This window comes from Natator depressus, chromosome 6 (assembly GCF_965152275.1).
Source record: "Natator depressus isolate rNatDep1 chromosome 6, rNatDep2.hap1, whole genome shotgun sequence".
NCBI classification, from domain to species: domain Eukaryota; kingdom Metazoa; phylum Chordata; order Testudines; family Cheloniidae; genus Natator; species Natator depressus.
In genome coordinates, this window is record NC_134239.1 from 102035179 (window position 1) to 102053634 (window position 18456).

Below are 18456 nucleotides of genomic sequence, written 5' to 3' on the forward strand. Positions count from 1 at the left end.
AGGAGGTGATCTAGTCCAATCCCATGCTCAAAGCAGGACCAACACCAACTAAATCATCACAGCCAAGGCTTTGTTAAGCCGGGCCTGAAAAACCTCTAAGGATGGAGATTCCACCACTTCCCTAGGTAACCCATTCCAGTGCTTCACACCCTCCTAGTGAAATAGTGTTTCCTAATATCCAACCTAGACCTCCCCCACTGCAACTTGAGACCATTGCTTCTTGTTCTGTCATCTGCCACCACTGAGAACAGCCTAGCTCTGTCCTCTTTGGAACCCCCCTTCAGGTAGTTGAAGGCTGCTATCAAATCCCCCCTCACTCTTCTCTTCTGCAGACTAAATAACTCCAGTTCCCTCAGCCTCTCCTTGTAAGTCATGTGCCCCAGCCCCCTAATCATTTTTGTTGCCCTCCGCTGGACTCTCTCCAATTGTCCACATCCCTTCTGTAGTGTGGGGACCAAAACTGGACACACTACTCCAGGTATGGCCTCACCAGTGCTGAACAGAGGGGAATAATCACTTCCCTCAATCTGCTGGCAATGCTCCTACTAATGCAGCCCAATATGCCGTTGGCCTTCTTGGCAACAAGGGCACGCTGCTGACTCATATCCAGCTTCTCATCCACTGTAATCCCCAGGTCCTTTTCTGCAAAACTGCTGCTTAGCCAGTCGGTCGCCAGCCTGTAGCAGTGCATGGGATTCTTCCTTCCTAAGTGCAGGACTCTGCACTTATCCTTGTTGAACCTCATCAGATTTCTTTTGGCCCAATCCTCCAATTTATCTAGGTCACTCTGGACTCTATCCCTACCCTCCAGCATATCTACCTCTCCCCCAAGTTTAGTGTCATCTGCAAACTTGCTGAGGGGTGCAGTCCACGCCATCCTCCAGATCATTAATAAAGATGTTGAACAAAACCAGCCCCAGGACCGACCCCTGGGGCACGCCACTTGATACTGGCTGCCAACTAGACATCAAACCGTTGATCACTACCCGTTGAGCCCGACGATCTAGCCAGCTTTCTATCGATCTTATAGTCCATTCATCCAATCCATACTTCTTTAACTTGCTGGCAAGAATACTGTGGGAGACGGTGTCAAAAGCTTTGCTAAAGTCAAGATATATCACATCCACTGCTTTCCCCGTATCCACAGAGCCAGTTATCTCATCATAGAAGGCAATCAGGTTGGTCAGGCATGACTTGTCCTTGGTGAATCTATGTTGTCTGGTCCTGATCACCTTCCTCTCCTCCAAGTGCTTCAAAATGGATTCCTTGAGGATCTGCTCCATGATTTTGCTGGAGACTGAAGTGAGGCTGACTGGTCTGTAGTTCCCTGGGTTCTCTTCTTCCCTTTTTTAAAATATGGGCACTATGTTTGCCTCTGCCACTGCTCAGCCTCACTCTGCTATTTGCTCTGCCACTGGTCTCCAAACCAAGTCTGAGAACTGGTTTGATCACCAGTACTATAGAAAAGCTCTTTGTTTTCACATCTTAATGCCCTGAATACAGAAATACTTCTCCTTGGCTCCCAGCGTCCTTGTGGCATCCATTGTAATTTAGTACTCACGGTATGATAGTCACCTCCTGAGGGAACAGGAAAGCAGGATTCCAACCCTAAGAACCGCCTTTGATATGCTGCTTTCACTATTCCCCATGGTCTGTCTCATATTTTGTTGTAACCCCTGGTTCTACAGTCAGATACAGAGAATGAGGATGAACCCAAAGGGTACACGAGTTTGTAATCCACTCTACTGATGGGAACAACTCAGGTACTGCACTTTTGAACAGCAACAGACCGAACTTCAAGAGAGAAGAATTCAGCCTTTGTGTCAATCCACAATTCTCTCTCATTTGTGTTTCATAATAACTAACACATTTTGATTTTAGTTGGTAAAGAATCGTAAAATAGAGCCCACTAGGAGTCTTCAACCTGATATTTTTTGCTTGAGGTTTAGTGTTAGGCGGTGTTTTTTCATGTTTGACTGTTGTTTAATTTTAGAATTTTCAGTGTCCTTTCATTGGCATTTTTTAGCTATGAACCCTTTAGCTGAAGTAATCTGAAAGGAAATTGTCCATGTAGGAGTCATTTAATGGGAAGTTGGCACTTCTGTATCAGAACCATCTCTTTTCTGGATAACCTGTTGATACCTGGATGTGTTCCTCTTGGTTGCAGGGAAGCCTTATGGTGCAGATGATTTCCTCCCAGTGCTCATGTACGTGTTGGCCCGCAGCAACCTGACTGAGGTGCTTCTGAATGTGGAGTATATGATGGAGCTCATGGACCCTGCTCTGCAGCTGGGCGAGGGTGAGAAAGAGCCTCCTCTCATGTTTCATGTTCCCTTCTGAAATGATTATGTATTTCTCTGCGGGATGCCTGTAGGGTTTGTGAAATAGATAAGAGCTCTAGCTAGGGTCAGGTAGCAGTAGTGTAAGCTTCCCCCATATGCCTCAGAATGGTGTGACCCAATGTTTGGTTTCTAAATATATCAGCAGATTTTCAAAAATGCTGAGAACCCAGAAGCTCCCACTGACCTCATTTAGAGCGGCAGGTGCTCAGCCATACTGAAAATCAAACCACTAATTTAGCTACCTAAATACAGACGTAAGAGGCAGAGACATTTTGAAGACCTTGGCCCAGGTGTTAGAAACTTAACAGCTCTCAATTTAAAAATAAACTTTGGTACTACAGTACATTCTGCTAAAGTTTTTAATTATTCTAATGAGAAAAGATCCTTTTGCTTTAATTGGTTGGTATGTCTTTGATCATGCCTAATTGTCAACCTCCAGGATGTTTGTGTAAACCAGCTGACCCCTTTGGCAATGTTATCTGAGTGATAAATACCCGGTGATGGTCCAAAGGGGCTGGAGTAACATTCACTGCAGGGGTGGGATCTCTCTGAAGAGGGAAAATTGAATTACTTTGCCTCCTGTGCTTGGAGACTGGTGTGTTTCTGAAAATATTGTTTTGAAGTAAAGTGTTTTCTAAATATCATTTGTCTGGCCAGCCGTGATAGTTACTGTGAGTTTCATTGACAATCAGAGGAATAGCTAGAGAGAGCCCACAGAGCACCCCGCAGGGGGAGGGTATGTGTGTGGCAGAATTGCCATCTAGTGGCCATTTTGGTCATCTGCAGGCTCTTAGTTTTTTCGTTTGTTTTCATAAAGAATGAGTAGACAAACCCGGAAGCCAGCAAGAACTGTGAAAGATACCAGTTAGAGATGGTCAGACTCAGGACCTCAAATCCAAATCCCTTTGAATTTGGGTTCAAATCCCTGGACGTGAACCTGCCCCTACAATTTTGTTTCTAGCATGGATCTCGCAAGAACAGCTTGCGGGACTTCAGCTCCATCCAGTTAAAATCGGAAAGTGAACACCAGTTTGATCTGGTCTCAAATCCCAACCTTTTACCTTAGTCTATACAGGATCCTTTCCCTCTCTAAGTTAGTTAGTTACTAATAGACCGGGTGAAATTTTTTTGAACCAATAGTACGTTCACTGAAAAATACAGTTTGGGGGTCGACTAAAACTATTCACAAATTTGGGTTGAATTTGATGAACAGTTGCAGTTGGAAAAGAGAGGTTTTTTTTTTTTTTCAAAAAAAGTCAAAATGTTTTATTCCAACATGTTTAAAACAAAATATTGAATGTTTTCATTTTGAAACAAGGTTTCATTTCAACATTTAGCTAGCTTTATTTTAAAAGGTTAAAAAAAAACACCCCTAGATTAAATGAAAACAAAAAAAAGATTTTGCTTCAGGTTGAAAAATGTTCTGTTTGACCAAAAATGAAATATGTTTTGGTTTTTCATTTGGGCCACGGAACTGAAATATAAATGATTCATTCCACTCTAGTTACTTATTCCTGCGCAGTTGTATACAGGTACATTATTATTAGCTGTATTACCATGGCACCTAGGAGCCCCAATCATGGACAAGGACCCCCATAGTGCTAGGTGCTGTACAAACACTGAATGAAAGGACAGTCCCAGCTCCAAAGAGTTTACAGTCTAAGGGAAGGTTGGTGATTTGGGTTTATCCAGGAAAGAGGATGCTGTATTAATTTACATGACTTCTATGTTGAACCTTAAGATATCAATTAAAACCCACAGCCCCGCCAGCCTGCAGTCACTGCTACTTCCAGCTGTGAGAGAAGGAAGTGACACAAGCAGGTTAGGTAGCATGTGTTACATCTCCAGCTACATCAAGCAGAATGGAATGAAGAGCACTGTGATAGTTGTTTATTATTTCTATTGCTATCACACCTACACATGCCAAACAAAGGTCAGAGCCCCACTGTACAACCAACGCAAAGACAATCCGTGCCCCACAGAGCTCACCATCTCAGATTTAAACAATTCACAGCGGGTGAATGAACATAGAAGCAGGAAGGAGGGAAGGACAAAGTAATGGTAGATTCAGGTGTGATGATGATTTGGGACCTTCTTGTCTTTTTTGTAGGTTCCTATTACTTAACTACCACCTACGGGGCTCTGGAGCACATCAAGAACTATGATAAGATAACAGTAACTCGGCAGCTGAGCATGGAAGTGCAGGATTCCATTCACCGCTGGGAGAGGCGGCGAACGCTCAACAAGGCCCGGGCGTCCCGCTCGTCTGTGCAGGTCAGCGGCTCTGGGAGAAGGGGGTGGTGGAGAGTGCGGCTTTCACAGTGTGAGAAGCAGATCAAAATTCCAACTGGAAACCAGGCTTCAAACAGGGCAGCAAATTATTCCCCGCAATTAGTAACACTATTACTCAGTGCACGCCATCTGCTTGCTAGGCACTGCACTGTGGACAGAGGAAGTCAAAGTTCCTATCCCCAAGAGCTTACATTCTGTGCTGGGCACCATGGAAGAAGCAAGGAAGTGCAGAATGGAAGAAAGCTACAAAGGGATCTGTGAGAAGTGGGAGGTGTGAGCAGGGGGAAGAAGAGGAGGAGCAGAAAGAAATGAAAATAAAGAACTAAGAGATACCGATATCAGTTGTCACAGTTTAGGTCAACTGCATCTGTATCTCCCCTCCATCAGGGCTGGATTTCCAGTTAGGCACAGTAGGCATGTATCGGCTCTGGCATTCTAGGGGCGCCTTACCTCTCTAAAACTGTGTGCAGCACGAAAGTCAGCTGTAGGCAGGTGGGGAGCGCTGAAGATGCTGTGCCTAGGGGCGCGTAAGGTGTAAATCCAGCCCTGCCCTCCATGGCCCCTCAAGGGCAGCCAGTCTGGGCTCCCAGCCCCTCAGCTGTCATCTCTCCTGTGCGTAGACCCACGGTTCTGTCCCTTCTGACCAGCGTTTTTCCAGGCTGCACTGTTTCCTGCCTACACTGTGATATTCCCAGCAAGCCAGGCATCCTAGACAGGCCAGCAAGTGCACTTTGCCTTCTCATCAAAGGCTGCGAACAGCTGTAATTGCCAGCAGTCACAAGTTACCACACAGCTCTTTCTAAACAAGCACCTTTACTCTGAAGGTGAAAGTACTACAGAGAAAACATATTAAAACCCATCAAAGAACCTACACATGTACTCATAAGCTTATCAGATATCACCATGCTCCCCAGCGCAAACAAGGGCTCTGGTAGGAGTCAGTCCTTCAAACCCCACCAAGGGTGTTTTCTGTGGTGAACAGTTCAGAACAGCTTCAGCTCAGAACTAGCACCCTCATGAATAGCTCCGTCTTTCCACTATACAGCTGGGGCCTTTGATCTTGGCCTCATGTAACAGGTAATCAGCTGACAATCCCCTCTCTCCCCCGCTCAGGGCATAGCTTCAGAAGGCTGGTTTTTTCATAACCAAAGGTGAGGGATTTGCATTCACCTCCCCCACATATGGCCCAGAAAATCCATTTCATACGTACGGTCCCAAAAGTCCATTTTTGTCTGGCAGATTGTTCAATATAGTCATTTGATCATCCAGGTCTTACATCTGTCACAGCTCCTCCCTCAAGAAGTTACATGCCGTCCTGGCCCACAATAATACATGAACCACTCATTGAATACAATAGACGTCTCCCAGGGGTAAGTCAGGAAATTGCCATATTTGTCACAGCAGCCTCCAACAATCTCTTAAGAGTGAGACTGATGCGAAGGCTAGTGGAATCCATTGAGGGGATACCAACAGGGGCATGGCCTAGTTTTAATATCAGAGGAGGAAGATGATTTTTGCAGCAGAATTTTGAACAGAGTTGAGAGGAGAAGTAGGGAGCCTGGACAGCAAGAGGTTGCCCTGATTAGATATTATACATACACAGAAATACAACAGACATTGCCCTTGAGGGACATCAGTACTGATCATAAAGTTACCCAAGATGGCTTTTAAACTCAGCAAACTCCTTTTCACTGATGACCTAATTCAGGATCTGAGCTGTGGACCAGATGCTGATCCCTAGCACCCCACATCAAAGGTCCCTCCTAGGAATTCCCCTAGGCAACCCAAAGGGTTTACTATTGTAATGATGGAATTCAAAGAAATTACAAGGAGATTGCACTAAAGGCAGGGAAAAGAAAAAAGAGTGGAGAATTTGTAAATCTGTAGGCAGGCAGAGGCAATGAGGTTAATCCCAGGGCAATATCATCTGAGTTCTGAAGACAAGGTGAAAATCTGAATGGACATATTCTTCTGGATTAATGGATATATTCTGTTTCCCATTAGCATTATCAACAACCACATATACACACTGATGGGAGAATGTGTCCATAAACACAGTTTGGAAAGGATCTCTTTGAACTAGTTGGGATAGAGAACATAAATGCCAGTTATTTAATAGCTGATGAACAAGAGGATGTAACTGAAAATAAAGGCCCAGTCCACCCCCTATTTAATAGGCCTCTCTTCTGTCATGAGTACAATACCTCCTTGAAACACTTCCTCTAGTTGGCTTGTGTGGGAGGTGTAATAAATTTACTCTTGGGAGAATTCTGCGCCACTGCACATGCACAGAATTTATGTCCCCAGCAGATTTCTTTGCTTCCCTGCAGAAAAAAGACTTTCTGATGGGAAGGAAAAAGAAGCCACAAAAGCAGTCATGTGACCCTCCCCAGCAGTATGATTTTGGTGCCCAGGGCAGCCAATAGAGAGGTAAATCACTGTGGGGCAGGAGGCAGGACTGGGGAAGACCCAGCTGGTGGCTCCTACCCAGCACTGGGCTCAGCTGCTAGTCCTGGCTGGGCTGGGGAGGATGGGACTTCCTCTTCCCCTGCACGGCATCGAGGGCTGTGTTAGACCCACCCACAGATTCCTCCCCCGGCTGGAGGAAGTTCTGCAAACTCCCCTCCCCCCCCCCCATGCTTCCTGCACCCATCACTCCTCAGGAGGAGGGATCACTGTACAGGGAGCTGTTCCCACATCCACCCAACCCCCATGCAGCCAGACCCCCTCATACCCAGACCCTCCTGCTGAGCCTCACCCCCCTGTACACAGAACCCCCCCCCAATGAGCCCATTCCCCCTGCACCTGGACCACCATGACGAGCCACCTGCACCCGGATCCCTACCCTACTGAGCCCCAACGAACTGCACCTGGATCCCCACCCCACTGAGCTCCACTCCCCCAGCATCTGGACCCACTACTGAGCCCCCCGCACCCAGACACCTCTCCTGCTGAGCCCCAACTACCTTCACCTGGACCCTCCTGCAGAGTCCCATTTCCATTGCACCCAGAACCCTGCAACAAGACCCTGTGCATCCAGATCCCCCCCCCCACCCGGATTCCCACTGAGCCGCTCGCACCCAGACTGCCCCACACAGAACCCTCTCCACCCACACCTGGATCCCCCCACACTAAGCCCCTCCACGCTTGGATCCTGCTTTGCTGAGCCTGCCTGCCCATACTTAGTCCACCTGGCACAGAGGGGCAGGGCCCTGGAGTGTTTCTGGGGCAGGCCTGGGCCTTGCGCTGTGTCAGGATTGGGTGCAGCCTCACCGCTGAGTCTGTGTCCCAGGGGGAAGCTGCACAGTGATCCCCCACCTCTGTGCAGCCAGTGGCCTGTGCTCCCCACTGCCATGCTGGAGCCTCCACATTTATGTGACAAATAAAAAAAAATTCTGTGCACAAGATTTTAAAATTCTGCAAATTGTGTGTGTGCATGTGCGCGCGCACTCGCACGCACAGAATGCCCTCAGGAGAAAATAAAGACTGTGGGATGTCCTGGAGAAGGACAAGGTGGACGTAACTAACCTACCGAGGGCTGGTTTCAGAGTAGCAGCCGTGTTAGTCTATATCCACAAAAAGAACAAGTGTACTTGTGGCACCTTAGAGGCTAACAAATTTATGAGAGCATAAGCTTTCGTGGGCTACCGCCCACTTCATCGGATGCACAGAATGGAACATATAGTAAGAAAATAAATATATATACACATACAGAGAAGGTGGAAGTTGCCATACAAACTGTAAGAGGCTAATTAGATAAGATGAGCTATTATCAGCAGGAGAAAAAAACTTTTGTAGTGATAATCAAGATGGCCCATTTAGACAGTTGACAAGAAGGTGTGAGGATACTTAACTTAGGGAAATAGATTCAATATGTGTGATGACCCAGCCACTCCCAGTCTCTATTCAAACCCAAGTTAATGGTATCTAGTTTGCATATTAATTCAAGCTCAGCAGTTTCTCGTTGGAGTCTGTTTTTGAAGCTTTTCTGTTGCAAAATTGCCACCCTTAATCTTTTACTGAGTGCCAGAGAGGTTGAAGTGTTCTCCTACCGGTTTCTGCATGTTATGATTCCTGATGTCAGATTTGTGTCCATTTATTCTTTTGTGTAGACTGTCCAGTTTGGCCAATGTACATGGCAGAGGGGCATTGCTGGCACATGATGGCATATATCACATTGGTAGATGTGCAGGTGAACGAGCCCCTGATGGTGTGGCTAATGTGATTAGGTCCTATGATGGTGCCACTTGAATAAATATGTGGACAGAGTTGGCATTGGGCTTTGTTGCAAGGATAGGTTCCTGGGTTAGTGTTTTTGTTGTGTGGTGTGTGGTTGCTGGAGAGTATCTGCTTCAGGTTGGGGGGCTGTCTGTAAATGAGGACTGGTCTGTCTCCCAAGATCTGTGAGAGTGAGGGATCATTTTTCAGGATAGGTTGTAAATCTGTGATGATGCGCTGGAGAGGTTTTAGTTGGGGGCTGAAGGTGACAGCTAGTGGCATTCTGTTATTTCTTTGTTGGGCCTGTCCTGTAGTAGGTAACTTCTGGGTACTCTTCTGGCTCTGTCAATCTGTTTTTTCACTTCAGCAGGTGGGTATTGTAGTTGTAAGAACGCTTGATAGAGATCTTGTAGGTGTTTGTCTCTGTCTGAGGGGTTGGAGCAAATGTGGTTGTATCTTAGAGCTTGGCTGTAGACAATGGATTGTGTGGTGTGTCCTGGATGGAAGCTGGAGGCATGTAGGTAGGAACAGCAGTCAGCAGGTTTCCGGTATAGGGTGGTGTTTATGTGACCATCGCTTATTAGCACAGTAGTATCCAGGAAATGAACCGCTTGTGTGAATTGGTCTATGCTGAGGTTGATGGTGGGATGGAAATTGTTGAAATCATGGTGGAATTCCTCAAGGGCTCCTTTTCCATGGGTCCAGATGATGAAGATGTCCTCAGTGTAGCACAAGTAGAGTAGGGGCATTAGGGGACGAGAGCTGAGGAAGCGTTGTTCTAAGTCAGCCATAAAAATGTTAGTGTACTGTGGGGCCACGCGGGTACCCAGAGCAGTGCTGCTGACTTGAAGGTATATGTTGTCCCCAAATGTGAAATAGTTGTGGGTGAGGACAAAGTCACAAAGTTCAGCCACCAGGTTTGCCATGACATTATTGGGGATACTGTTCCCGATAGCTTGTAGTCCATCTTTGTGTGGAATGTTGGTGTAGAGGGCTTCTACATCCATAGTAGAAGCAGCTTGAATAGGGTTTATGCCAGTGGAGGTTGACAATTGTTATTAATGAGATGGCTGTCTCTCTCCAGTGACTACTTGGAGAGCTCTCCCCATTATAAAAAACATTCTCAGAGTTGACGCTAATAACCACTCCTGTCAGTCTCGGTAGAGAAGCCACGGACAGAATAGAGCAGGGAGACTGGGTTATCCTCTCCTCCCTAGATGTCCTTCCAAGTCAGAGGTGTGGCACTCAGGCAGGACAGGCTGTGAACACTTCTGTAGCTGCTTCTTGTGTTGCACCTGGTCAGTGGATAAATATGCTGCCAAACCAGCACCTTCCCCAAGCACAAAATGAATTTTAAAAACAGTTTACATTCATCCTTATTTTCAACCACAAGGTGGCAGCAAAGATCATTTCTCTCAGTGAGAGGCCTGATTAGTTACTAACCGTATAGTACAAGGAAGCCCTTAACAACAAAAGTCGAAGAGGAGAGTGAACAGAAGTTGCTGTGGACAGCCCTTGCGTTTTGGCAGTGCTGGAGTTATCCAGTGCTCCCTTTGTCACAAAAGGAACATCCATGAAGAAACACTTCACTGCCTTTTACACATTTGTCCAAATTACCCTTCCCTTGAGCCATTTCACGATAGGCTGGACAAATCACTGGAAAATATGCAGGAGAGAAGAGCCTGCCACTGGCTGGGGAATGGTCCAGATCAGTGGTTCTCAACCTATTCATCATTGTGGGCTGCACATGCTGCTCTCTCTGTGTTATGTTGGCCTCATCCACACAATATATATATACTACCCATATGGCCCTGAGGATGTCACATGGGCCGCAGCTGTGTGCTGATTGGGCTGTGGGTTGAGAACCACTGGTCTAGATGAACTGTTAGTAGGAATATTTTGCAATTCTATAGAAGTTTTTACTGTCTCTTTTCAAAGCTGTCTCATTTTTCAAGAGTCAGAGTCCTCCACCAGGTCAGGACCAGGGGGATGAGGTGGATGAGGCTTTCTTCCGGCAACTCACGGAAGCTACTAGATCGCATGCCCTGATTCTCATGGGTGACTTTAATTTTCCTGATATCTGCTGGGAGAGCAATACAGCGGTGCATAGACAATCCAGGAAGTTTTTGGAAAGCGTAGGGGACAATTTCCTGGCGCAAGTGCTAGGGGAGCCAACTAGGGGGGGCGCTTTTCTTGACCTGCTGCTCACAAACCGGGTAGAATTAGTGGGGGAAGCAAAAGTGGATGGGAATCTGGGAGGCAGTGACCATGAGTTGGTTGAGTTCAGGATCCTGACGCAGGGAAGAAAGGTAAGCAGCAGGATACGGACCCTGGACTTCAGGAAAGCAGACTTCGACTCCCTCAGGGAACAGATGGCCAGGATCCCCTGGGGGACTAACATGAAGGGGAAGGGAGTCCAGGAGAGCTGGCTGTATTTCAAGGAATCCCTGTTGAGGTTACAGGGACAAACCATCCCGATGAGTCGAAAGAATAGTAAATATGGCAGGCGACCAGCTTGGCTTAATGGTGAAATCCTAGCGGATCTTAAACATAAAAAAGAAGCTTACAAGAAGTGGAAGGTTGGACATATGACCAGGGAAGAGTATAAAAATATTGCTCGGGCATGTAGGAAAGATATCAGGAGGGCCAAATCGCACCTGGAGCTGCAGCTAGCAAGAGATGTCAAGAGTAACAAGAAGGGTTTCTTCAGGTATGTTGGCAACAAGAAGAAAGCCAAGGAAAGTGTGGGCCCCTTACTGAATGAGGGAGGCAACCTAGTGACAGAGGATGTGGAAAAAGCTAATGTACTCAATGCTTTTTTTGCCTCTGTTTTCACTAACAAGGTCAGCTCCCAGACTGCTGCGCTGGGCATCACAGAATGGGGAAGAGATGGCCAGCCCTCTGTGGAGATAGAGGTGGTTAGGGACTATTTAGAAAAGCTGGACGTGCACAAGTCCATGGGGCCGGACGAGTTGCATCCGAGAGTGCTGAAGGAATTGGCGGCTGTGATTGCAGAGCCCTTGGCCATTATCTTTGAAAACTCGTGGCGAACGGGGGAAGTCCCGGATGACTGGAAAAAGGCTAATGTAGTGCCAATCTTTAAAAAAGGGAAGAAGGAGGATCCTGGGAACTACAGGCCAGTCAGCCTCACCTCAGTCCCTGGAAAAATCATGGAGCAGGTCCTCAAAGAATCAATCCTGAAGCACTTACATGAGAGGAAAGTGATCAGGAACAGTCAGCATGGATTCACCAAGGGAAGGTCATGCCTGACTAATCTAATCGCCTTTTATGATGAGATTACTGGTTCTGTGGATGAAGGGAAAGCAGTGGATGTATTGTTTCTTGACTTTAGCAAAGCTTTTGACACGGTCTCCCACAGTATTCTTGTCAGCAAGTTAAGGAAGTATGGGCTGGATGAATGCACTATAAGGTGGGTAGAAAGCTGGCTAGATTGTCGGGCTCAACGGGTAGTGATCAATGGCTCCATGTCTAGTTGGCAGCCGGTGTCAAGTGGTGTGCCCCAGGGGTCGGTCCTGGGGCCGGTTTTGTTCAATATCTTCATAAATGATCTGGAGGATGGTGTGGATTGCACTCTCAGCAAATTTGCGGATGATACTAAACTGGGAGGAGTGGTAGATACGCTGGAGGGGAGGGATAGGATACAGAAGGACCTAGACAAATTGGAGGATTGGGCCAAAAGAAATCTGATGAGGTTCAATAAGGATAAGTGCAGGGTCCTGCACTTAGGATGGAAGAATCCAATGCACCGCTACAGACTAGGGACCGAATGGCTAGGCAGCAGTTCTGCGGAAAAGGACCTAGGGGTGACAGTGGACGAGAAGCTGGATATGAGTCAACAGTGTGCCATTGTTGCCAAGAAGGCCAATGGCATTTTGGGATGTATAAGTAGGGGCATAGCGAGCAGATCGAGGGACGTGATCGTTCCCCTCTATTCGACACTGGTGAGGCCTCATCTGGAGTACTGTGTCCAGTTTTGGGCCCCACACTACAAGAAGGATGTGGATAAATTGGAGAGAGTCCAGCGAAGGGCAACAAAAATGATTAGGGGTCTAGAGCACATGACTTATGAAGAGAGGCTGAGGGAGCTGGGATTGTTTAGTCTGCAGAAGAGAAGAATGAGGGGGGATTTGATAGCTGCTTTCAACTACCTGAAAGGGGGTTCCAAAGAGGATGGCTCTAGACTGTTCTCAATGGTAGCAGATGACAGAACGAGGAGTAATGGTCTCAAGTTGCAATGGGGGAGGTTTAGATTGGATATTAGGAAAAACTTTTTCACTAAGAGGGTGGTGAAACACTGGAATGCGTTACCTAGGGAGGTGGTAGAATCTCCTTCCTTAGAGGTTTTTAAGGTCAGGCTTGACAAAGCCCTGGCTGGGATGATTTAACTGGGAATTGGTCCTGCTTCGAGCAGGGGGTTGGACTAGATGACCTTCTGGGGTCCTTTCCAACCCTGATATTCTATGATTCTATGATTCTATGATCTTAAAAAATAACCCACGTTTCTCAGATTTCCTACTTGAGCTGGAAGACCAAAGGGCTTTCTGACCAAAGGGCAGGGAATTTTTAATCTTCGTGCATGAGAATGAAGTTGAACCTTGTGCTTCCCATTGTGGCTATGAGCTGACTAGAACTGTGATGCAAGATTCTTCCCTGGGAGAAACAAGTATGGAATCATCATTTTCTTGGCCTGACTGTTGAGGCTAGGACATGAATGGAATTTACCACCACAACAATCATTCATTTATTTCCACTCTACTGAAGCAAGAGAGGGAAGATGCTACACCACGTTGTTACCTGCCAGGTTTGCCATGGGCCAATTCTTCTCCTGCCCCTGTGAGACATCTGGTTGTGAGGACCGATGTCCTTAGGAGAGGCTTGTGGCCTACTCATGATGATGGCACTTTCCTTTGCTTCCTGTCTTGCTGGATGATGTCTCACAGACGAGGGTGGGAATGATTTCAGAGTGCACCTTCTGCATAGCGGGAGATTCTCACTAGGGCCCCAAAACATCAAAACACTTACACATGTGCTTAACTTTAAGCATGTGAGCAGGCCCACTTACTTCAATAGGGTGGATTACTTGTTTAAAGCTAAGCGCTTCGTGGGATCAGGGTCTAACAGTGAATTTCCTTGGTTGTGTGTTTTCTTAATGAAAATCCCTAAGTGCTCCAGAACTGGGTCTGAACCAAAATCCTAATACAAACTTTTCTGAACATGGCATCTCAGGCCCATCTTTAGTATCCAATCTATCCTTATTGCCTGAACTTGGGTGTTATATCTAGTTCTATATTTTTCTTTGCAGGATTTCATCTCCATCTCTTTTTTGGAGACTGATGCCCAGACACGGACGATGGCCTCGCGGATAGACACGACAGCTCAGCAGCTAGGCCAGCAATGTGCTGAGAAGTTTGAGGTGTCGGATCCCCAGAACTATGGGCTCTTTGTTCATGTTGATGACAAGTGCCTGCAGCTTGCTGACGATGCCCACCCCCATCATATAAAATCCTACCTGCTGAAGAGCGAGCCCAAAAAAGATTTCCATTTTATTTATAAACTGCTGTGCAAGGAAGAGACACAGATTTCAGTCATCAAAGAGCCAGACTTTTTATAATGGCAGAACTGCTCTTGTATTGTGTATGCTGCAGTCTTTGAAAGACTGAGACACTTTATCTTATGAGATCTTCTGACACCAGGAGCATGCTGGAGCTCAGCCTTTTAGCAGTGCTGGACAGGATAGTAGTTGTAGATGCTGTCTCACTACTGCGCATTTCTCAGCAGAATTCATTTGCAGAAGCAAACAGAGCATTCATAGGAATGTTCCTAATTTGGAAAACTTGAAGTATTAAACCTCAAAACCTCTCTATGGCAACAAACAAACTCATAACGGATGTGGACAATGGAGCTTAATCCAGTTGCTCCGGAGTTTTTACAGAGGAGTATCTATCCCATTATGTTATATAGGTGAAAGTCACCTATGCAGAAGGCCTCTAAAGGGCAAATGCACAACTTAAACCCTATTTTTGAGGACTTATATGGTGTGAGTGCGTAGAGCTGGTGAGTGCACAGGGCTGAATTTCACCCTGTTTGAATAAATTATGAATCATGACTGATCTGTTCAGCAGCATAGAATTGTATCATGCAGCAGAACTCCATCTCTATCCTGGTATGTTATATTACACGTACTGACCTTTGAAAGACATGTAATAACAGAACATGAAATCCAATACTGTATGTGCGCTAAGAAGCCTTTCTGTGTGGTATACATTTCACTGAATTACGTAATTTACGCACTTCCATCAATATATTTTTTTCCTCTTAAAGACTGAAACTCCATCACCATCATTTTAGATGTACAACAGCCTTAATCAAATCTGTTGTACAAAGTTCCTGCTCTACCTTGGTGGGTCTTGCGCTTATTGGCGGATTTGCTCGCCTTGGAGCTTCACGGCAGCCCTCAGCTTGGCCGTTTATCTGAACCCACAGTCCAGGTCGACTCCTCCTGTGTCTGAGCAGGAGTTGGGAGGATTTGAGGGGAACCCGGGCCTGCCCTCTACTCCGGGTTCCAGCCCAGGGCCCTATGGAATGCAGCTGTCTAGAGGGCCTCCTGGAACAGCTGTGCGACAGCTACAACTTCCTGGGCTACTTCCCCATGGCCTCCTCCCAACACCTTCTTTATCCTCACTATAGGACCTTCCTCCTGGTGTCTGATAATGCTTGTACACCTCAGTCCTCCAACAGTCCGCGTTCTCACTCTCAGCTCCTAGTGCCTCTTGCTCCCAGCTCCTCACACTCACACCACAAACTGAAGTGAGCTCCTTTTTAAAACCCAGGTGCCCTGATTAGCCTGCCTTAATTGATTCTAGCAGCTTCTTGATTGGCTGCAGGTGTTCTAATCAGCCTGTCTTAATTATCTCCAGAAGGTTCCTGATTGTTCTGGAACCTTCCCTGTTACCTTACCCAGGGAAAAGGGACCTACTTAGCCTGGGGCTAATATATCTGCCTTCTATTATTCTCCTGTAGCCATCTGGCCCGACCCTGTCACACTGGTTACATGTATTTATTTCCATGTGTGATCATTTTAAAATCACTTCCTATTTGTGGATAACTTGATAGTGTAAAAACACTGATGGAAAAGGCAACACTCATTATAAAAAACTCTGATTTCAAATAGATCAATGAAAGGACTCAAGGTCAGAGACTTTTTTTAAAAAATACCACTTCCTTTTCAGCCAGTACTGGATGCTTCTGTTATTTTCTCAGATGTTTTTGTATCTTCAGGTTGTTACATGAGTAAATACATGCTGTTGCAGACTGAACTTGCTGAAGTTCCTTTTGATTTCTCCACTCCTATTCTCCAGGGCTCAGAACCTGCCAATGAAATCTCACTACAGGCTTGAATTTTCCGTAAAATGTCCTGATGCAAAAGCACACAAAACCTCAAGCCAGCTTTCTGCTTCTTGAATGAAGAATGGACATAGGAGTCCTTGGTTTAAGCACAGATATTAATCCATCATGGGACTGATCCCACAGCCCTTACTCAGCCAAAGTTCCCACTCATGTTAATGTATGTAAGGGACCCAGTTCTTCCCACGCAGGACAGGAGTAACTGTCGGTGTAGCGGGAATATCCTACCCAAGGACCACAGGAACAGGCCAAGTTTGATTGATTTATCCTTAGTAGGAAACACACATTGTTATGATTAGAAAAGGGGGTTGTGTAAGTCTGTTCATTCAGCACAACTTCTACATCCAGCTAGCATTAAGGAGGAAATGGTCAGTGGTTTTTTTGGCGGGGTGGGGGGACGAGGAGCCTGGAGCGCACAAGTCCCATTACATTTTTATTACATTACTTTTTAAAGGGTCCCAGCCTCATTACTGAACAATGAGTATACAGTTGTTCTCTCTGGGGTTTGAAATCCGTGTCCCTATATTCACTACTACTGTAGTTTGGCATTTATTTTGATGTGAGAATTAAATATATATGGATCCTTTGTACTGGTCACCAACCAAACGAGCATAAAAATTACAAATTATTACTGAGAGTCTGTTACCTTGTCATGCATTTAGTCTTGGGTCCATGTGGCCAGGAGAAAGTGATACTACATTTGGGAAAAGTAAATAAAATATTGTGGCTTCAAATATATCATGTGCAGCACTGAGGGATTCCTTATAAGAGAGTGTCAGGGTTCCTGCTCCACTCTGAACTCTGGGGTACAGATGTGGGACCCCCATGAAAGACCCCCTAAGCTTATTTCTACAGCTTAGGTTAAAAAGTTCTCCAAGGCACAAATCCTTTCCTTATCTTTGGGCGGTATTGCTGCCACCACCAAGTGATTTAGACAAAGATTCAGGAAAAAGACCACTTGGAGTCCCTATTTCCCCAAAATATTCCCCCCAAGCTCCTTCCTGGGGAGGCTTGAGAATAATATACTAACCAATAAGTTAACAACGTGAGCATAGACCAAACCCTTTGGTTTTTAGGACACTAAAAACCAATCAGGTTCTTTAAAAGAAGAACTTTATTATAAAGAAAAAAGTAAAAGAATCACACCTGCACAATCAGGACGGAAGGTAACTTTACAGAGTAATAAAAGATTTAAAACACAGAGGATTTCCCCTCTAGGCTCAACTTTAAAGTTACAAAAACAGGAATAAACTTCCCTCTTAGCATAGGGAAAATTCACAAGCTAAAACAAAAGATAATCTAACGCATTTCCTTGCTATTACTTACAATTTCTGTATCATTTCAGGATCTTTTTAGGAGCCGGTTTACCTGCTCTCCCTGTCCCGAGAGGGAACCAACAAAGAGAGCACAAACAAAACCTCCCCCAGCCCTCCCCAATTTGAAAGTATCTTCTTTTCCCATTGGCCCTTCTGGTCAGGTGCCAACCAGGTTAATTGAACTGATTAAACCCTTACCCGTAAAATGATTCTGTACCTCTGTCTGTACCTCTAGCCAGGAGGGATTTTATGTTACTGCATACATAAAGGTTGTTACCCTTCCTTTTTTATTTATGACAGAGAGGTTTGCGCCAAAGTCTTTGACTCATTTTCTCACCCTTCCCGCACGCATGCGCTCATATTGTGCAATTGGCTGGCACCCTCCACTTCTGGTGCTCTCCACTGTGTGAAGAAACTTGGGATCCTTCCAGATCAGATGTGCTGCATATGTGGTATTATTTGGAATACAGCCCAGAGAAAGGGCACGGCTGAGTTGTGGCATCTGGAGTTCAGGGTGGGGGGAGGGGACTCTTTATTGGGAGTGAAAAGGGCATTTCTGCATCTGGGACAGGTGGAGGGAACTTCTTCTCTGCTCTAAGGGGGAAATTCAGGAAACCCACATGAAGCCTGAGTGATTCGGCTTTATGTACACATCCTGTGCAGTGGTTGTGGAAAGGAAATCCATCCTCCAACCAGGGGGCATGCCATGGGGCTGTAATATTGCCCCTCCCACAACCATTATTCCAGCCTATAGACTCAGATACAAGCTACTGCCCCTCAGCTTCTCCTCTATGGGAATTCCTAACCCCTAGATTTTGCATATATATATAAATTCTTAGTCACTATAGTTTGCCAAGCTGGGT

At 46.0% G+C, this 18456-nt stretch overlaps 1 protein-coding gene across 1 annotated transcript in view; it reads left to right on the top strand.

Annotated features, from left to right (window-relative positions):
• The window catches only part of RIN3 (Ras and Rab interactor 3), a 109171-nt gene extending 92536 nt beyond the window's left edge, over positions 1-16635 (top strand). Inside the window, exons 8-10 of the mRNA XM_074956141.1 lie at positions 2168-2299; positions 4453-4616; positions 14176-16635. Coding sequence (XP_074812242.1) covers positions 2168-2299; positions 4453-4616; positions 14176-14484 — 605 coding nt within the window. The 3' untranslated portion in view covers positions 14485-16635. The remainder of the gene's footprint in view (positions 1-2167; positions 2300-4452; positions 4617-14175) is intronic.
• The last annotated feature ends 1821 nt before the right edge of the window (positions 16636-18456 follow it).